The sequence below is a fragment of the Varanus komodoensis genome, unplaced genomic scaffold, assembly GCF_004798865.1.
Source record: "Varanus komodoensis strain SLA01 unplaced genomic scaffold, ASM479886v1 scaffold14_1, whole genome shotgun sequence".
NCBI lineage: Eukaryota > Metazoa > Chordata > Lepidosauria > Squamata > Varanidae > Varanus > Varanus komodoensis.
The window spans coordinates 18,258,323-18,280,695 of NW_025335438.1; the positions used below are offsets into that span (position 1 = coordinate 18,258,323).

Genomic DNA, 22,373 nt, shown 5'->3' on the forward strand with positions numbered 1-22,373 from the left:
GGCAGGGACCTAATAGAGGCAGAAGAGATTAAGAAGAGGTGGCAAGATTACACAGAAGCAGTGCTTTTTTTGTAAAAAAAAAAAAAAAAAAAGTGCCAGAACTCACCTCTTGGGATCAGTCACACACATAAACATAATGGTTGCCGCTGGCAGTAAGCACTCAGTGCGCGACCACACGACCAATCCCAAGCTGAGCAGAGTCCTGAGTCAAGCAGCACCCTCACAAGCAGCGCGGACACACAGACAGCCCGCAGGCACTATTTTAATGCTTTTTGCTGCCGACCAGCTATGTCCGACAGGGCAATTCACAATCACATGGAAAAATCCATCAAAAAAGGTGCTGGCACGCCGTTCCGGTGCGTTCTATGACAAAAAAAGCCCTGCAAAGAATAACTATACAAGAAAGAACCTAAAGACCCTGATAAACATGATGGGGTGGTCACTGACCTCGAGCCAGATATCCTGGAATGTGAAGTCAAATGGGCCTTAGGAAGTCTGAGCAACAACAAAGCTAGTGGAGGTGACAGTATTCCAGCTGAGCTATTCAAAATCTTAAAAGACGATGCACAAAAAGCGCTACACTAAATATGCCAGCAAATTTGGAAAACTAAACAGTGGCCACAGGATTGGAAAAGGTAGGTTTACATTCCAATCCTAAAGAAGGGCAATGACAAAGAATGTTCAAACTACCACACCATTGCACTCATTTCACATGCTAGCAAAGTTATGCTCAAAATCCTACAGGCTAGGCTTCAGCAGAATGTGGACTGAGAACTACCAGAAGTACAGGCAGGATTTCGAAGAGGGAGAGGAACTAGAGGTCAAATTGCCAACATATGCTGGATCATGGAGAAAGCTAGGGAGTTCCAGAAAAACATCTACTTCTGCTTCATTGACTATGCTAAAGCCTTTGATTGTGTGGATCACAACAAATTGTGGCAAGTTCTTAAAGAGATGGGAGTACCAGACCATCTTATTTGTCTCTTGAGAAATCTATATGCGGGTCAAGAAGCAACAGTGAGAACTGGACATGGAACGACTGATTGGTTCAAAATTGAGAAAGGAGTTCGGCTAGGCTGTATACTGTCACCCTGCCTATTGAACTTATATGCAGAGCATATCATGAGAAAGGCGGGGCTAGATGAATCACCAGTTGGAATTAAGATTGCTGGGAGAAATATCAATAACCTCAGATATGCAGATGATATCACTCTCATGGCAGAAAGTGAAGAGGAACTAAAGAGCCTCTTGATGCGTGTGAAGGAGGAGAGCGCAAAAGTTGGCTCGAAACTCAACATTAAGAAAACTAAGATCAGGGCATCCGGTCCTCTCACTTCCTGGCAAATAGATGGGGAAGAAATGGAGGTAGTGACAGATTTTATTTTCCTGGGCTCCAAGAGCACTGCAGACGGGGACTGCAACCAAGAAATTAACAGATGCTTGCTCCTGGGGAGAAAAGCTATGGCAAATCTAGACAGCATACTAAAAGCAGGGACATCACCCTGCCAACCTTGCGTATAGTCAAGGCTATGGTTTTCCCAGTTGCAATGTATGGCTGTGAAAGCTGGACCATAAGGAAGGCTGAGTGCCAAAGGATTGAGGCCTTTGAATTGTGGTGCTGGAGGAGACTCCTGCAAGTCCCCTGGACCTAGAGGAGATCAACCCTGACTGCTCTTTAGAAGGCCAGATCCTGAAGATGAAACTCAAATACTTTGGCCACCTAATGAGAAGGAAGAACTCCCTGGAGAAGAGCCTAATGCTGGGAATAATAGATGGGAAAAGAAGAAGGGGACAGCAGAGAATGAGGTGGCTGGATGGAGTCCCTGAAGCAGTTGGTGTGAGCTTACGTGGACTCTGGGGGCTGGTGGAAGACAAGAAGTCCTGGAGGAATGTTGTCCATGGGGTCGTGATGGGTTGGACACAACTTTGCGACTAACAACAACAACAAACTAGAACTATACAGCAGTCTAAATGGGGTCACACAGTTAATTTGTATAAAGGCAGTCTGTAATTACAAAACTATGTTTGTGATAGTAGTACATGGTTATATCTTTTAGATATCCTGAATTACAGTGTCTCTGTTTTCCACAGAAACTTCAGCCACAGCTGCTACCTAGGAAGCTATTACCCTAGATTGCAAATCCAATCCTTCCCAAAGGTCATAATTCTGTCCAAAACAGCTATTTCCCTGCCTAGTCAATCCAGTGAGTCCTCCCATTGAGTCCAAATATCAACTTTGTCTTTCTAGACAAAGTTATGACTTTTAAGTTAATTCACTCTCAGCCAGTCCATCACTGATTACAGACATGTGTTCAGGGATTTGATGAAAAGGGAGAAACAGCATATTAATGATACCAATCTTCATAGTCCCAGATAGCCTATCCCACTGGTTTCACATAGAGATTACAAAGTATGAGAGACACAGCAAAAGATTGAGAAGCCTTCAGAAGAACTCTCATGGAGAAAAACGGAAGTTTTCCAGTTACTACGATCCAGGAAAAAAGTGAAACCAGCTGGCTAATGTAACCAGAAAGATAGCTCAGAAGGGTACCATGATTATTTAATATTATTAAAAATATCATATTCTATAATATAGATTTTCACTAGGTCAATGAAATTTGTTTCCATTCCCAAATCCAGCTGTAAGCCAGACTGAAATGGACCTAGGTAATTGGTTTCATTCAAGAATGTCTGGAGTTTCTGTCTACCATTCACTCTGGAACCTTGATTAAAAATATCAGGTTTGAGTCCAAGTTATAAATTGCATTGGAGAGCAGGGTAGGCACTGGTTTCTCAAGGAGGGAAGGAAATGCTCACCTTGTTCAAGGAATCTGGCAGGCACCTTCCACAAAAGAAGCATTAGCCAACATGCCAAGCAAGGTAGTTAGTTTGTCCTGACTAAACATTATAAGTTAAGAGGGGTCAAGAGACTATGCTGTGGTTCAGAAGAAATGAAGTGAAATATGTGCCAAGAACTGTAATTGACAGAAGCTAAGTTGCTTCTGGTACAGACTTCACAATTAAAACATTTGTGTTTGTATGAATACAAGCAGCATTATGCTCAAAATGTTTTGCTAACAAGTCAGAGCAGGTTGATGACTCCACATGCTAATTCATAACAGTATATATATTGGGAGGAAGTGTTGTTTATTGTATTCTCTAGCAATAACTTCAGCCAAATAATTAAAATCTATAGGTATAAGGGTTGTCTTATAAACAGTAATCTGTGTACTAATATTGTACTTCGTAAAGTATAAAGAGAGGTGGGTATGGATGACTTCAAAACCTTTCATAGAGATGAAATAGTTATCATTAAAAAAGATATAAACTAATACAAGCCTACGATAGCTGGTTCAGAACCCACAGTGGGTTCAAATTTATGACTGTTTCCCTGTTAACTGTGTTATTTCAATTAAGTGGCATATTGTTCAAAAGATATAAACTACTGAGTATGTAAAGAAGATGGGTTTTGCATTAGGACTATGGCTGCAGTTGATGTTCTTAGATATCCTCTTGTACAGTTTTGGGAAAACAGTATAAAACTATAAAGTGCAATAAAGTAATCCAAGCTAGAAAAAATAGGCAGATCTAATCAATATTTAGGGGAATAAATGATGGCTAGACTGATGAACTATTTCAGAACAGATTTGTAGTTCAAAGGCCCGGACTGTTCAAATTTGCTTCTAGGTCATCAGTTTGAATGGGTCGGGCTTACAAGAATGCCTTGACCAACTGCTGAATGAGCAAAATCAATACATTTACTACTTTGCTCGATGCTTTGGATATATATTGTAATAAACAAGTAAGAGTGGCAAGCTTGTGCCCTGAAGCCTCTTAATTAGGCTAATTAGAATAATAATTGTACCAGTCCAAGTTCATCTCTGTATTTACCATTATGTGTTACTGTTGTATTTGTGAGTGTTTATTCTGTTTATCCATGCACATTCACCACTGAGGACATGTTTAGCCATTTTTCTTTACTTAATTCATTTTAAATAAAATGAGAACTTGTGATAGAAAGAGAATGTTTTAGGGGTTGGGAGGAAGAAGACCAGCGCCACCAAGTTATGAGGGAGGAGATCAATGTCATCTTCTCTTCCATTCCAAAGTGTGGCTGCTGGATAATTGAAATCAGCCATCCAGTTGCTTTGCAGGATAGAAAGAACACAGATGTGACCTTTGCTTCCACACTCCTGTCTGCATAGGATGTCCATAATCCTTTGAGTTTGGAGGTTGTAGTCATCCCCCTGTAGTGGTGCTGAATTCTGAATTCTTTTGACGAGCAATAAAGGTCTTTTCCAAGTATGACATATTCTTAAGCCTTGTACCTGGCCATACCATTCTCATGCCACCCTTTCATCCTTCTCCCTTATCTACATGCATCAGGTTATGACTTCTTAGGTTAATTAACCATAGATTCTCAGTATGATTTACAGCAAACTTGGGATGCGATTAGAAACAAACCAGGATCTGAAATTGCCATGGTTGCATCCTCAGTTTTTTGCTAATTATGTATGCATCTACAAGAAATCAGTTTAAGAACTTTCTAATAGGGGAAATTCCCTGAATATAAATGCTAATCATTCTCTGAACTTTCTACTACTGAAGAAATGTTGTGAAGATCAGCTTAGTTCGATTTCTATTGTAAGCTTCTGATCACTCTGACTGTTCTGCAACCCCCCATATGGATTAGTTCATGGCTTACGGCTGTAATTATCCACTTGAGCCTCCAGCTGCTTGTCCTACAATCAAGCAAATTAAATCATTACAAATCCAATATACCTTACTATGCTGATCCTGCTAAGTTGCAGAGAACCTATATAAAGCACTGTATGATTGTGTTACGTTACATCTCCATATTCCTAAAAAAGTATTGCAAAACAATAAAGTATTCTAATTCTCCTTTAGTTCTCTTTATTTCTGAATAGTACCATTCAAAAGCACACCCCACTGTAGCAATTAATGTACTTTATACTTCTTTTGTTGCTTGAATACTTTCAAAGAAAGCCCTTTAATATGACATCTTAGTGATTATTACACAGTCTTTTGTAGCTTTTTTGTAGAGTATAATATAACAAGCACCAGTGAAGCTCTGTGTTTTTAAAATAGAACTGCAGCTCTATTTTGGAAAAATAAACTTAGCACTGTTGGGACATGTGCTGTTCTGAAGCTGTGGCTGTGTGCCATATGCAAGTGCAATTGTGGGAGAAGTAGGAGAAATTGGAACAATGATACATGCAGGTGCAGCATTTTTTTTTCAAGAAAGTTTGCTTGTTTTTATCTATTAAGTTGTGTGCAGGATCAGCATCCCCTCCACCCAAAATCAGTTCCTGAGAGCAACTGCAGCTCTTCTCCTGTGCTGACTTTTCCAAGAGCAAGAAAGACAAGGTAATTTACTTCTGAGTAAATGCCATTGAAGATACTGTGATTTACTTCTGAATATATAAGCAATCCAGTGCATTTTCAGTGGTTGTTCCCTGATGCGAGATGACAAAGGAGATATTTGAAAAGACATTGAGCAGCAGAGGCACAGGCTGGGAGAGAGTGTTGAGTGGCCAGGGGACTGGCGAAGGCAAGGTAGGAGCTGGGCAGGGGAGCAGCGGGCCGGGAGCAGCAGAGAGGAAGGGGCGGGGGCAGAGCAGCTAGAGCAGCCAGGAGGAAGCAGACAGGCGGGGCCACTGGCCTGAGGGACTGATAGGGTGTCATCCCTTGTCTGCGTCCCTTGGCTGCGGCCAGGGCTGTCCGGAGACTCCCTTCCCTGAGACACAGAGGTTTGATGTTTGTTTGTTTGTTTTTGTTTGTGCTGTACTGTGCTATGCTTTGCTTTGTTTTTCTTCCAATTTAAGTTTATTTTATCCTTGTGTGTGTGTGCGAGTGGGTTTTTGTCTGGGAGAACTGGGCGAGTGAAAGGAACTGCAGGACAAACAAGGCAGGGGACCAAGGTAAGGTCTCGGAAGGGATACCGATGGCAGACCAGGAGATGGCCTTGGCAGGAGTCACGGGTGTTGCTGTCCACTGTGACAGCTGCAACATGTTCGCCCTTCTCCCCCAGGAGAGGCAGGGATACACTTGCCCTCAGTGCAAGTTGGTGACCCTGCTAGAAGAGGAGGTGAGGTGCCTGAGGGCCGAGAGGGCTCTCCAGGCTCCCCCAGAGCAGCCCCCCTCTGGACAGAGGATTGAGGGAGAGACCACGGAAGGAGCAGCTGCAGAGACAAGGAGGCACGGCTGCCTCCTTCCTGGCACCAATCTGGAGCTGGGAAACAGGTTCTCTCCACTTGGGGAGGCTGGGGCTGATGAGGCCTCGGGGGACCAGCAGGACCCCCAGCCTGGGACGTCAGGTGGCAAGGGGTCCACGGCAGGAGAAGCGAGGGCCAGGGCACGGCCGCCCACCAGCACCGGGAAGGTATGGCGGCGGGTGATTGTTGTTGGGGACTCCCTGCTGAGGGGCACTGAGGCGGCTGTGTGCCACCCCAACCTGGAGACAAGGGAGGTTTGCTGCCTGCCGGGCGCACACATCCGGCATGTGAAGGACAGAGTGGAGCATCTTGTTCACGCCAGGGGTCACCAGCCGCTCCTGGTGATCCATGTGGGCACAAATGATGTGGCCAGACAGGGTGTGGTTGGGACCTCCAGGGACTTTGAGGCCTTGGGGAAGAAACTCAGAGAGCTGAAGGCTCCCTTCTCATTTTACCTGTCCGAGGGTTTGGGCCAGGAAGGGACAGGAGGGCCTCCGAGGTGAACGACTGGCTTAGGCTGTGGTGCCAGAAGGAATGCTTCAGGTTCCTCGACCACGGCACTCATTTTCTTGCCAATGGACTTCTGGCAAGGAGTCTGGTTACACCTCACGAGGATGGGGAAAAGGTCCTGTGGAAATGCTCTAGTGAGCTTCATCTGGAAGACTTTAAACTGAGCTGCGGGGGGGGGGGGGTTTCAGGCCCCCCAGTAACATGTCTGCACTGGACAAGTGTGAGGGGAGGATCAGGGCTCTGGGAGCAGGGTTTTAGAGATACTGCAGGGACTGACAGGACTCCTACAGAGAGGGGCCAGGTATCAGGGAGGATGGGAGGAAGGAGGAGGCTGGGACCTCCAAGGAAGGGAAGCAGTGGGAAGGAGTTGAGGTGCATGTACACCAATGCTAGGAGCATGGGTAATAAGCAGGAAGAGCTTGAAGCTCTCCTGGGAATAGGAAGGTATGATCTGGTGGGAATCACAGAAACTTGGTGGGATGAAAGGCAAGTCTGGAATGTGAACATAGAAGGGTATCACCTTTTTGGAAAGGACAGGAAGGAAAGAGAGGTGGGGGCGTGGCTTTATACGTCAGGGAAGGGATAGGATGCAGTGAGATAGAATGCAGCACAGATGAGGATTCGGTTGAGACAGTCTGGGTGAAACTTAGGGGTGTTGGAAGGGAAAGAGACCTGACAGTGGGGGTATGTTATCACCCTCCAGGTCAACTTGAGACCCTGGAAGATGTCCTGACAGGCCAGATTCTAAGGATATCTCAGGGGAGAGACACAGTAATTATGGGAGATTTCAATCTCTCGAATATTACTTGGGAGACTCACTCGGTGGTGACAGGCATGTCACATCGCTTCCTAGAAGCTATAGAGGGAGCGTTTTTCACACAGAGGGTCCGAGAGGTGTCGAGGGGGGGAAACATCCTTGACTTGGTCTTGACCAATAGGGAGGAGCTGATAGATGAAGTACAGATTAGGGGAGCTCTGGATGCGAGTGATCACTCCATCCTTTGCTTTGAGATCAGGGGACTGGGGACGTGCAGCAGGTCAAGCACTAGAAGCTGGGACTTCAAGAGGGCCAACTTTGACCAACTGAAGGCCAGACTGGGGAAAGTCTCCTGGGATAGGTTACTGGAAGGTAAGCGAGTTGAGGAGGGGTGGATAGCACTCAAAAGGGAGGTTTTGGAGGCGCAAGCCTTGACAATACCTCTAGTCAGTAAGGTGGGGAGGCAGAGGAGAGTGCCGCTATGGATGCGAAAGGAGGTGGTTAGAGGGATTAGACAAAAGAGGAACCTCCGTAGGAAATGGGTACTGGGGGAAATAGACAAAAGGGTATACCAGGAGGAGGAGGTCCGTTGCAGAAGGATTCTTCCCAAGGCTAAGGCTGATTATGAGCTGAGACTTGCCAAGAATATCAAGAGTAACAAAAAGGGCTTCTTTCAGCATGTAAATAGGAAGAGGAAGGGGAGACAAGTGGTGGGACCACTAAATAAGGAGGAAGGAGATCCAGTGACTGATATGAGGGAACAGGCACAGATGCTAAATGACTATTTTGCCTCTGTGTTCTCCCCAAAGCAGGACAGGGGATATCCGCATAGGAGATTAGATGAGGCTGGGGACTTAGGGGCATTGGACATTACAAAGGTGCCAGGCCCTGACAGGTTACACCCGAGAGTACTTAGAGAGTTGGCAGGGGTTCTCTCACACGCGCTGGCCTCCATTTTTGAGACCTCGTGGAGAACAGGTGAAGTTCCAGAGGACTGGAGGGTGGCATCAGTGGTCCCAATTTTCAAAAAGGGTAGTAGAAAGGACATGGGGAATTATAGACCGGTTAGCCTTACTTCCATTGTAGGAAAAACATTGGAAAGGCTCATAATAGAGAGAGATCTAGTGATGCTAGATAGGGAAGGGAGGCTGACAGCCACACATCACAGCTTCCACAAAAACAGGTCCTGCCAGACAAACCTTGTGCAATTCTATGACAAGGTTTCGAGATGACTAGATGGAGGGGATGCAGTGGATGTGGTATACCTGGATTTCAGCAAGGCCTTTGACAAAGTGCCCCATGATATCCTGGTGGAGAAACTGAGGAGTTTTGAGATACACCAAAGCACTGTCCAGTGGATTAGGGCATGGTTGACTGACCGAAAGCAGAAGGCAACCATTAGCGGGGAATCATCGGGATGGAGGCCAGTGACAAGCAGGGTCCCCGAGGGCTCTGTCCTGGGGCTGATCCTGTTTAATCTTTTCATTAATGACATGGAAGAAGGGGTGAACAGTCTGCTGACCAAATTCTCAGATGACACTAAAACTGGAGCAGTGGCCACAACTGAGGAGCAGGTACTCCAGATCCAAAAGAATCTGAGGAGACAACAGGATGGCATTCAATGTGGATAAGTGCAAGGTCTTGCACTTGGGCCATAGGAATAGGTGTCATAAGTACAGGTTAGGTGACAAGTGGCTGGAGAGCAGCACTTGTGAAAGGGACCTCGGGGTGTTGATTGACTGCAGGCTAAACATGTGTCAGCAGTGTGATGCGGTGGTCAAGAGAGCGAATGCCACCCTTGGTTGCATAGCCAGAAGTGTGGCTTCTAGATCAAGAGAGGTATTACTACCACTCTACACGACTCTAGTGTGCCCGCAACTGGAGTATTGTGTTCAGTTTTGGGCCCCTCATTACAGAAAGGATATAGCCAGGTTGGAGTCAGTGCAGCGTAGGGCCACAAGGTTGGTGGCCGGTTTGCAGGGGATGCCATGTGAGGTGAGACTGAGGGAAGTGGGTCTCTTCAGCCTGGAGAAGAGGACACTCAGAGGAGATATGTTGGTGACATACAGGTATGTGAGGGGATGTCACATGGAGATGGGTAGAGACCTGTTCTCCCCTGCAGAGTAAGGCAGGACATGCTCCAATGGAGCAAAGCTCAGGGAGCCAAGGTTCCATTTGGATGCCAGGAAGCACTTCCTGACAGTCAGGACCCCGAGGGCGTGGAATGGGCTTCCACGAGAGGTCGCTGAGGCCCCATCGGTGTGGGTGTTCAAGGATAGGCTGGACGGCCACATGGTGGGCATGTCGTGAGCGGAGCCAGCTGGTGCCGGAGGTCAGACTAGATGGCCCGGGAGACCCCTTCTGACTCACTCTGTTTTCTGTGTTTCCATGCATGCTTATTTGTTCAAGGAACAAAGGAGGGGAAGCAGCACTTCATTTATAGAGTTCAGATTGGGCCCCACACAGCTGTAATGTTCATGAATTATTTTTTTTAACCACAAAAATTACAGGGGAAATATTGGTAAAATTTTCCAGATCAGTTCCCTCACCTACACAGACACCCTACAAAAAATAATAAGCAGTAGCCACTAGCTACACCATCAAAATAGCAGCGAGCTTTGTCCTTGAAAGTAAGGAAAAATCCCCCTGAACAAGTGTTTTCACTACAAGAACTATATTCATCTCATGTTCCTTTCACACAAAAGTCAATTTGTGCTTATCCCAAGCTTTTTTTTTCCCTCTTCATTTTGGCAGTTTAATTTACACAGCAAAGCACATCTCTTTTTTGCCATTGTTAAACAACTGGAAATTGGCCATCCTTGCCTTTCTACGGCAGATCATACAGAAATCTACCAGTCTATATAATCTACCTTCTTCCACCCCTGCAACTCTCTAAGCTATCTGAGCAGCCTCCACATGGCTCAATCATGTGAATCAACCCTTAGGAGGAAATATAAAAACGTATTACACTGCCTTCATTGTAGCTGCTTTTATAATTATGATTAAATTAAAGATGATGAGATGGTCATGTGTTTGGGGCACACATTCATTGACTATCTGATTAAATCTTTTAAATAACTTTTTACAAACATGATATTCTGTATAATTCTTTGACTGACAGTAAGTGTGAGATTTGTAGGAATTTGCTGATCAGAGCTACACTGGAGTTAAGAAGAAATAAAGGTATCTATCACAAAGGTGGCAGAGACACTTTGAAGCTGAACTATGGGGGAAAGACAACAGTAGATGAGGAGCCTCATGGCTCAAATTCACATGGCTCCACATTTCTTAAAGTCTAACCTACAGCTTCTACAGCAGAACAGCTTTTCCCAAGTTGTGCAGATTTGGCTAGACCATTACTTTTCCATTATGTGATGTGACACACATTTAGTTGTAGAAAAATATGTAAAATAAAAACTCCTAACTAAGAACGTGCATTTTACCCACAAAGAATGAAAATACCTTATGGAGGAATTTGTACATTTATGGGAGTACAAATTTGGAAAAAGTCTTTGAGTGTGTTTGTACAAATTCAGTTCTGTTAATATATGGACAGCAGAAAAAAGGGCAGCTGACAATCCACAAAACATATACAGGGCAAAATTAAAAATGTCCTCAATAGGCAGTCAGATAATAAAAAGTGTAAATGAATATATAATTCTCACAATGATAAGGTCTTGAAAGGATCTGTACTGGGAATGGTACTTTTTACTTGTTCATAAATGATCTGGAATGGGAAGCAAGCAGTGAGATGGTCAAGTTACTGATGGCAGTAACTAATTTAAAATAGCTACAGAAAGAGAATGTGCAGAGCTCCAAATGGATTTCTTCAAATTGCATAAGTGGGCATTAAAATGGCAAATGTGGTTCAATGTAAGGAAGTTTAAAGCGATACATCACAAAATTCCAGCTTCACATTCACAAATCATGAGTTCTGTGCTTTAGAGATGCAGTGAATAGTTCACTGAAAAGGTTAACCCAATCTGCAACTGCTATGAAAAAGACCATTTTTGTGCTGGGCATAATTAAGAAAGGAATTGAAAATAAAAATGCCAGTGCTCTATTGCCTCATGATTATTAATAGTGTAACCATGCATGATGTACTATGCTCAGTTCTGGTTACCACACCTGACAAATTATATTGTAGAGTTGTAAGCCGCCCCGAGGCTTCGGCGAATGGGGCGGCATAAAAATGTTTTAATAAATAATAAATAAATAAATAGAGTTGGAAAAAGTGAAGAAAAATACAAATTACATAATTAAGAAGTTGAAACAACATCTGGGACTGCTTAGCTAAGAGTAAGGGGGAGGCAACAGAAGTCATGATAGATATGCAGATAGTTATGCATGCATGGAGAAAGTGAATAGGGAGGCACTCCTTTCCCTCTCTCATAACACTGGAAGTGAGTCATCTTAATAAACTAATTGTTAGGTCAGCTAATTGGTGGGAGATTTGGGACTGATAAAAGGAAGTATTCATCCACAGATAATTAAACTGGAATTCACTACCTCAAGGTATAGTGATAACCACCATTCTGGATGACTTTAAATGGAGATTAGGTAAGTTGATAACAGATAAGACTGTCAATGGCTCCTAGTCATGAGAAGTATATGGTATCTCCAGTTGCAGAAGCAGTATGGTTGTATATATGTTTTGGGGAACAGGAGCAGGATATTACTATTGTGCTCAAGTTCTCTTTGTGGGTTTCCCACAGACAACTGGTGGGTTATTCCATCAGCAAAAACCTGGACTAGATATGACCTTGGTCTGGTCTACCATGCTCATCTTATTTTCTTATGCATGTTTGGAGAACCAGTAAATTGCTTGAATAGTGTATACATTTAAACAAATAGCAATATTTCTGTAATATAAGATTATTTGGCTTGTGAACTGTTAACTGTATGAGAATAAAGATGTAATACTTTACTGCTGCACCAAAAATACATTGTATATGTGATGTACAGTTGCAGTTATTACAGTTATTAAGGAAGTGACTTATCTTGAGATATTTAGTTTTATGTCAGGTTATCATTATAATCCATTAATTTTTATTCCGGACAATGGAATCTAGTTTGAGACTAGAGAGTAATTGAGGAAGTCTCAGAAAAGTCAGAATTCTGAGCTGAAAGGTAGAAGTTGATAGCAAAATGTCAGCATGCAGTGACTGTCCAGAAGAAAACAAGGCAGGAAAAGGATAAAAGGTTTGAAATCACAGAAGACTGAAGCTGAGAGTGCCTGTGGAGGAGGAAAAATGTGGAGGAGGAGGAGGAGGAGAAGAGATTGAAAGCTGATGTTTCTCAGTTAGTTGCAGCTTTCTCATCAAGCTTTGACTCTCCTGGGTTTTAGTCTTGCCAATGAGTTCAAATCAAAAGTAAGACTTTGGCCTTAGACCTCTGAAATTATCTGTGGGTGCCACCTGTGATCAAACAGGATTAAAGCAACTGGTTGATTATACTGGTTAGGGAAATAAATTAAGCTGGGGTAATAGATACTACCCTAATATACTGTAGTTTGTAATCAAGCATTGAATAGTGTCTATGCTTACCAACCAACCTGAGGAGTAATTATTCAGTGTTGAGAATGAATTTAAATTTGCTTCAGATGATTATCTGCAATCCCTAAAGTATAACCTGGTGACTGTACTACAGTGAAAAATGGGATTGTGTCATAAATTGTTGGTAGGAGTTAAGAAATTAAGAGATGATATAATTTAAATCAGTTGTTTTCAAACTTTTTATAGTTGGAGACCAGCAAAAAAAAAAAAAAAGGAGAATTATTTCGGGGACCACTAAAAAAAAAAAATTATTTAGATTAAAAAATATAAAAAGAGAGAGAGAGAGAGAGAGAGAGAGAGAGAGAGAGAGAGAGAGAGAGAGAGAGAGAAGAAAATTCTCTAAAATAACCAGAAACTGAGCAGTAAAAATGCTGATAAAAGAATAAAATGTTGAAATTAAATGTAATTGAATCCTGGTTGAGGAAGAGATGGGGAATCGGCAGCAAAAGCACATCTACTCCTTCACTGGTCCTGGTAAGTGAGATGCCTTCATGAACCAGCAGGAAATGTTGGCAGACTGGTGGTTGAAAACCACTGGTTTAAATCATGAATAGTTGGGACTGTACAGGAGTGAGCAGGCAGGCAGATTGCCTCCAAACTCTTGCCCTTCCTTCCTTCCTTCCTTCCTTCCTTCCTTCCTTCCTTTCGTTGTTGTTGTTGTTGTTAGTCACAAAGTCGTGTCCGACCTATCACAACCCCATGGACAACATATTTCCTGTATACTTTGGTAAACAACTCAGGGATGTCTAATTCCTGGGTTATATCCTGTGATGTCCAAACACTCTAATTTGTTGAGGGACAAACAACCCAAAGTTTTAGGGCATGGTTTGTGGTTGGGTTAATGTTAGAAACAGAAATGTTTCACAACTGTTGAGATACATTTAGAGGCTTCTGGTTTCAAACTTTTCAGAATGGCAGTTATCATATTTTCATGTGTATGTATCTGTATTTACTGCAGCCGTAAATGCTACAAACTGACTTTAAAGAAATGAAAGTTTTACCTATAAAATTGCCTTGAGAGCCATTAGTCTTATGTTGTGCATTCCAAATCGCTTGCTTTTAACAGCAGGGAAGCTTGTGTGTCACGACAAATTCAGCTTAGTGCATACTTGTCAATACAAAAATTGTGAAAATCTAGCCATAGTATATTAAACAATGGATGGACTCTTACTCCACAGGGGATATGTGACTTATTGGACTTTATGAAATAGACATGAATTATGGAACTTCAAATCAAGTGGCATGAAATTGGGCCTTGTTACAATGTAAAGTTGAAAACAGTTGGTTTTGTTTTTGTTTTCAACTGCTTGGAGCATCAGAAATAAACATAATTTTGTTTGAAAACTAATATTCTTTGAGGAAAAATCTCCCTCAGTTTTATAATCTGTAAGCCTCTTTATCTCTATGTGGTGTTAGTTTTAAAACTGTTTCCATAACATTATGTTGATATTTTTCAACAGATATTTTCAATTAATCAGCTAGCAAAGTTGTTTGTAGTATGGACCTTGAGTTACTGAGCATAAAGGGAAATGCAGTAATAACTGTGTAAGCTCAGCAAAAAGGCTTTTTCTCACAAACTGATTTGGAGATTTGGAAATGGAATTTTGGAATGTGTGGTTCTGGCAGTGTAACTTGGATTTGGCATTCATAATTGATTTTCATATGTTCATTGGCACATTTGTGCTCAGTGGCTTGGGAATGTCTAAATAACTCACTCCCCTAAATAAAGGTGGGTGAAATAGTATTTTCCTTCTGCTGGCACTGTGATGAATGGATGGTTTACTTAAGTTTTATTCACAGCAACACAAACCATACAATAACTTTCTATGGGGGATCAAAATATTTATCTTAAAAATAGTCTACTTCCCTGATTACAGAATCAAGTTGCAATATGTTGTTACTTGGAAAATGTATTGCTTCTCTTCTGCACATGCATCCATACCCACATACGCTTCTGTTGTCCTCTTAAATGGTACGTGGTCCACAATCACCACATTGCTGGGGCATCCTGCAAATTACCCAAGCCATTGATTGCTAGTGATTACTTGCTCCTGTGCCCTCCATTCATTTAATTTTTTTTAAAAAGAGCTTTAGGATTTGTGCACTTTCTACTTAAATGTAGAGTAGCTGTTTAGGCAAATGAAAATCATGCACTAAGCTGCTCCATCTTCCATGCAGTAGTTCCTCGGCTGTTTCTCCCCCCTCTCTAAACCAATCTTAGAATGCCATGAGCTGTCTCATCAGCACCACAATACACATCTCTAGAATATATTAACAAGAGAACAAGAGAAGAGTCTTCCTAATTTCACTGCCCAGCTTTTGCTGTCAAGGTAATAAAACTGGTGGCCAGATTAAATATTAATCTGTTAAATGCCCCATTGTAGTTAGTGTACATATTTTTCAAAATGCAAAGAACTGTTGAGGTTGATAATTACTTGGATCACAGTAGGTAGGAAAAGACTTTAAATTATATTTAATGTGGGGAATGTCCCAATTACACCAATAAGGAGAGCTATTCGGGTATTATGCCTGAATAGGGAACAGGAATGCATGTGAGAGGCACAGGACTGGCATATCAGCTCTGCTGTCCTTGTCTCACCATGTAAGATCCCACTCTCTATGATGAATAGGGAGGACGGTCTAAAGGGGCTTTATTTACACTTCCCTGAATGCAAATAGAACCCTATTTAAGAGTACATTTAATGTCTACTTGGCACTGACTCAACTCTTAGCAAGTGTTATTTATATGTTATTCTACCCCAAAGGATGACGACATTTTCCATACCAGGAAAGCTAAAGTGTATGGGACCCCTAACACCTAATGAGCAACACAGAATTTAATTACAATTAAGAGAAGAAAAGACTGAACAAAAATATTTCTCCTTTCTAATACTAAAATGCAATTATATGCCTATGAAGTATTGGTAAGTAAATTCCAGATAGCGAAATGAAGTACTTCTTCATGCAGCACATCATTCAGTATTTGCACTACTTTCATACTACAATATTGTCAGATGCTGCATGAAATGGGCCAAATAGATTGAAGAAAAGCAAACCAGCAGAACAGAGCAATAGCATTACAATATTACAGTTCTCCTACAGCTACATACACGGAAGTTTTCTGTGTAATCCTATATTTATATTTCTTCTCCAACAATTCCCTCTTCCCCCACCTTTTGGGAAAAAAAGTCATCTTCTAACACAGGGGTGGGCAATTAATTTTCCTATGGGGCTACATGAGAAACTTTGACAGTTGTTAAGGGCCGGACCAATGCACTTACAGCTCTGCTCAATATATATCTCTATAAAAACAGTAAATGAAACATTACAATGATACAATGAAAATGTGGCTCACAGAACAACACTATTTAATAAATATTCACAAAAACATTAACATTACATGAAAAGCAATAAATTCAATTCAATTTAGCAGATCCTTCAAAATAAAAGCAGTGCAGTTGTATTGCTTGCATCTATATTACGATGATATATATTTGCATTGGCTTTTAATTTGTCAGTGACCTCATGTGGGCCAGTCAGGGTCAGCCATTGGGCCGGATGTGGCCTGCGGGCCATACAATGCCCAGGTCTGTTCTAACATCTACTTGTTTTGTCTTCTTTCTGGATCATTATCAGTAGCACACTCTCTCTTTGAACACAATTTTATATCACAGATATTCACACTTCTACAGACAAACTAGAAAAAGTTCAGAGGAGGGCAACAAAGATGATCGAGGGACTGAAAATAAAGCCCTATGAGGAGAAATTGAAAGAGCCAGGCATGTTTAGCCTTAAGAGAAAATCAAAGGGAGGTACGATAACCTTTTTAAATACTTGAAAAACTGTCACAGAGGACCATGATCTCTCCTCAATCACCCCAGAGTGCAGAATATGGAATAACTGGCTTAAGTTTCAGGAACCAAATTCCAGCTACATAGATATCAGACTGGTACTGAAGAGGCTGAAGTTGACTGGTTCTATGAAGGCCTGCAACACCTTCTAGAATTAACACCAAAAATGATGTCCTTATCTAAATGATGTCCACTACCTTATCCAGCAAATAAAACCATTCCAAAGAAAAAGAAATGCAAGAAAGCAAAATGGTTGTCTGAGGAAGCTGTACAAATAGCTGAGGAAAGAAGCGAAAGGCAAGGGAGAAAGAGAAAGATACACCCAATTGAATGCAGAATTCCAGAGAATAGTTAGAAGAATGCCTTCTTAAATGAACAGTGCAAAGAAATAGAAGAAGGCGTCGTTATTTGTTTTTCGGCGCCAGGCAAAGACCTTTTTATTTAAGCAACATTTTAAATGTTAATACCACTGAATTTTATCTGGCCAGGGCGGCTTATTTTATAATGTGTGTTTTAAATTATTATGATTATTTTATATGTATATTTTAACTTATTGGTTTTATTTATTGTTGTAAGCCGCCCCAAGGCTTCGGCGAATGGGGCGGCATAAAAATGTTTTAATAAATAAAAAATAAATAAAAAACAGTAGAATAGGGAGGACCAGAGATCTCTTGAAGAAAATTGGAGATATGAAGGGAACGTTTCATGCAAAGATGGGCATGATAAAGGACCAAAATGGCAGGGACCTAACAGAGGCAGAAGAGATTAAGAAGAGGTAGCAAGATTACACAGAAGAACTATACAAGAAAGAGCTTAACGTTCCTGATAACCACAATGGGGTGGTCACTGACCTCAAGCCAGACATCCTGGAATGTGAAGTCAAATGGGCCTTAGGAAGTCTGAGCAACAACAAAGCTAGTGCAGGTGACAGTATTCCAGCTGAGCTATTCAAAATCTTAAAAGATGATGCAGTAAAAGTGCTACACACAATATGCCAGCAAATTTGGAAAACTCAACAGTGGCCACAGGATTGGAAAAGGTCAGTTTACATTCCAATCCCAAAGAAGGGCAATGACAAAGAATGTTCAAACTACCACACCATTGCACTCATTTCACATGCTAGCAAAGTTATGCCCCAAATCCTACAAGCTAGGCTCCAGAAGTATGTGGACTGAGAACTACCAGAAGTACAGGCAGGATTTCGAAGAGGGAGAGGAACTAGAGATCAAATTGCCAACATATGCTGGATCATGGAGAAAGCTAGGGAGTTCCAGAAAAACATCTACTTCTGCTTCATTGACTATGCTAAAGCCTTTGATTGTGTGGATCACAACAAATTGTGGCAAGTTCTTAAAGAGATGGGAGTACCAGACCATCTTATTTGTCTCTTGAGAAACCTATATGTGGGTCAAGAAGCAACAGTGAGAACTGGACATGGAACCACTGATTGGTTCAAAATTGAGAAAGGAGTTCAGCAAGGCTGTATACTGTTGCCCTGCCTATTTAACTTATATGCAGAGCACATCATGAGAAAGGTGGGGTTAGATGAATCACCAGTTGGAATTAAGATTGCTGGGAGAAATATCAATAACCTCAGATATGCAGATGATACCACTCTAATGGCAGAAAGTGAAGAGGAACTAAAGAGCCTCTTGATGCGGGTGAAGGAGGAGAGTGCAAAAGTTGGCTTGAAACTTAACATTAAGAAAACTAAGATCATTAGCATCCAGTCCTCTCACTTCCTGGCAAATAGATGGGGAAGAAATGGAGATAGTGACAGATTTTATTTTCCTGGGCTCCAAGATCACCGCAGATGGGAACTGAAGCCAAGAAATTAACAGATGCTTGCTCCTGGGGAGAAAAGCTATGGCAAATCTAGACAGCATACTAAAAAGCAGAGACATCACCCTGCCAACAAAAGTGCGTATAGTCAAGGCTATGGTTTTCCCAGTTGCAACGTATGGCTGTGAAAGCTGGACCATAAGGAAGGCTGAGTGCCGAAGGATTGAGGCCTTTGAATTGTGGTGTTGGAGGTGACTCCTGTGAGTTCCCTGGACCACAAGGCGATCAAACTGGTCAGTCCTAGAGGAGATCAACCCTGACTGCTCTTTAGAAGGCTAGATCCTGAAGATGAGATGAAACTCAAATACTTTGGCCACCTAATGAGAAGGAAGGACTCCCTGGAGAAGAGCCTAATGCTGGGAACAATAGGTGGCAAAAGAAGAAGGGGATGGCAGAGAATGAGGTGGCTAGATGGAGTCCCTGAAGCAGTTGGTGTGAGCTTAAGTGGACTCCGGGGGATGGTGGAAGACAGGAAGGCCTGGAGGAATGTTGTCCATGGGATCGCGATGGGTCAGACACAACTTCGCGACTAACAACAACGAACAACAACAAAATGTACCCAGATACCACTTTGAAGTTAAACTAAACTTGCCTCTTACCAGTTGCCTTCCTGCATGGGATTACTGCTGCTGTCATAACCTTGTTGTTCCATGCCTACTTACGAGGGGCAGCAGGAATATTTAAACTAATATTTAAAGGGTCCCCAAAATTATTTTTTCTAAATATGTTTTACTTGTACAAATACTGTTCTTGGAATCTATTTTCAGTTGCTATTCATGTCACCTAGCTTGTGGAAAAATGCAATGTCTTACTAATAAAACAGATTTATAACTACTTTATAAGTGCACAAATTTAAACATTTTCTTAATTAAATATTTATTTTTTCACAGAAGTATTTCCAAGAGACTCCAATTTAAAAGACAAGTTCATTAAACACTTTACAGGTAAGAACAATGTGTGTGAACTTCTTTTTTCCCTTTTTTTTGGGGGGGGGGCTAACCTCTTTCTAGATACTGTCACCTACTGGAGAGAATATGTGTGCCTTTGTCACACTGGAAGGGAACCCAGACTTTACCTTGCCATTCAGCTTGATGCAATGGTGATTCTACCCTCATTGCTTACACCAGTGATTTGCTTCAGGATTACTGTGGAGTGGACAGTGTCTTTAATTTCTCTATGCAGGAATGTATGTTTAAGTGCATGCATTTGTGTCCACACTCATGTGTAGCTCCTAACCCATCACTCAGCACCAGTGTGGTAAAAGTTACATACCCCTAATCTAGTGATCTTTCCTAAACATCTGCCAATAGATTTGCGGGGAAAATCAGTGGAGTAGAAGAGTCAGTATGAATTGCTTTGAAATTTGATGTAATCCTTTACATTTTATGTCATCATTTGCTCTTCTCTTCTTTTTAATTATTCCAATACTTTTTAAAAAGTTGGAATAGTGAAGTTATGTATAACTCTGTCAGAAGACTGTACTGGAATTGTACATGTGAGGTTATAGTTTTCTTAGAAAAATATTGACTGGGTTCACACAGAATTATAACAAATGCCTGAGGGTTGAGTGTGGGTTATCACTGTGCTGTGGGTAGTTGGTGAAAAGTGTGTGGTCCAACCCCAGCCACGGTAACAACCTTTGTTTGATAACATTGAATCAACCAATGGTATTTGAGATTGCAGAACTCACTAAACCACTATGGCTATGAAACCACAATGATCTCACATGTTTTCCAAATCTGGTGCTATGTGCTTATAAGCCTCTCAAAAGGTATGGATTGTTGTAGGGTTTGCTTGAACCTCTGGGTGACCTGGGGCATGGACATCCAAAACCTACAGAGCTGCTTGGCCACAGTGGCAGAATTGCTTGTCCCTCTGAGTGATTGGTTAGTGGGTTGCCCTCACATTACTATGTGTGACAACCCAGAGGGAACAAGATTCCCCCCCCCCCCAAAAAAAGATCCAGCTAGAAAGGGTGTACCATCTACCCACTCCAATCTAGTTTTTCTGAAGGGAAGGTGGAAATAAGTTCCTTGGATGTCCTCTGTTTTGGCATTGATCTCAAGTTCCTAGCACCATGGGGAAGAGCAAAATGTAGGGGAATCTGAGCATGTGGGGCATAAATTCATTTAACACATGTGAAATAAAGCTCTGCTGTCTGTAAACTGTGATTCCTTTCCAGCTTTGCAGGATCTCTCCATGCTAGCAGTGGGGTGACACTTGCAAAACTGGAGGCCAAGTAGGGACACTTGAGCTCCCCTCAGAACTGGATCATACTGCAGAGCAGGTAGAAGAAGCCCCCTTTCTACAAAGTCCCATCTCACTTTAAGTAGGTGTCCTGCCCTAACCTGTCAAATTTGGCAAGTACTTAAAAAGTGGGGTGAGGGGAAGAAATGCTCATCTAACAACTCTGCTAGGGGACTAAAAGGTAGGGGACTCTTGGTAAGGGCCAGCAGCCATCTACCTCTGGCCAATCCTTGTCCACTACCTGCCACATTTGAACAAACAGAGAAGGTTTGGAGGAACAAGCTATAAGATGCATACCTATTTGTAATCTGATTAAACTCATTTTTAATGGGTGGGAACTGGCACCCTAGTGGATGCCCCCACTGAGATTGCAGAAGAGGGCTTAATGCCCACTTTCCCCTTCTCTCTCTCTCTCTCTCTCCCCCTCTCTCTCTGGGTGGGTGTATAGTGCTCTGTGATGTCCCCTGGGATACCAGCAGGAGGTCTGACTAAGGAGGAGAGGGGTGTCGGAGTGCCTGCTCCGACAATCGGCGCGAGAGAGTTCAGAGAGAGAAATAAAACACTGCAGACGAGAGATAAAGTTTCAAAGCATGCTCGGTTGAGTACTCCGGAGAACAAAGAAGTTCTTCTTTAGGAATTCTTCCTAAAATGTCCTCTTAAAGATGTCCTCTTAAAGATGTCCTCCTCCCTCACCACCGGCAGCCCCTTTTTATTAATTCACAGATTGTTACATTTGTATTTGCCTACACCAATCGCCATCGAGTTAATCAGCCAACTCCCTAATCATTGTGCGCAAGCGCAGGATTCAAAATGCTTACTGATTGCTTATGCGCAGGCGCAGGAAACAGGAAGCGCACTTATTGCTATATATGGTCACAAGCCTTATATGGTTACACAGGTGAAGTACAATGCAATTGGCTGGGTAAGTTGCAATACTATTGGCTGGTAAATTACAATACTATTGGCTGAGCGTAGCTTGCCTAGCTACAGCATGAATGCGGCGAGGCAGGGATGAATTCCCACAGAGGGGAAACATGACAAATAATCATGCCCATCATAGACTTTGGGGCAGGAAAGCCACAGTGCATGCTTTGTATGCATGAAAGGCTTACATGTGAATCCATGTGTCATGTGAACCTACTTGGTTTATTGTTGGGTTATTTGGAGTTAATGAACAATGGTTTATTAACATGGCTGGGTTCAGACAATAACCTACATTTCTATAACAACCCACAGTTTAAAGACAAGCCATACTGAACCCATACTCAACCCTTGAGTATAGTTTAACATGTGGTGTGAACCAAGTCATTGAGATGAATCCAGATTTTGTGATACTTGGAATAGGAACACTGAAATCAATGGGATCTAAGTTAAC

At 42.2% G+C, this 22,373-nt stretch overlaps 1 protein-coding gene across 2 annotated transcripts in view; it reads left to right on the plus strand.

Annotated features, from left to right (window-relative positions):
* Nucleotides 1–22,373, plus strand: part of ALKAL1 (ALK and LTK ligand 1) — a 42,494-nt gene that overhangs the window by 14,352 nt on the left and 5,769 nt on the right. For both annotated transcript variants that reach the window (XM_044424194.1, XM_044424195.1), the window contains exon 2: nt 19,642–19,695. In XM_044424194.1, the coding sequence (XP_044280129.1) occupies nt 19,642–19,695 (54 nt within the window). The remainder of the gene's footprint in view (nt 1–19,641; nt 19,696–22,373) is intronic.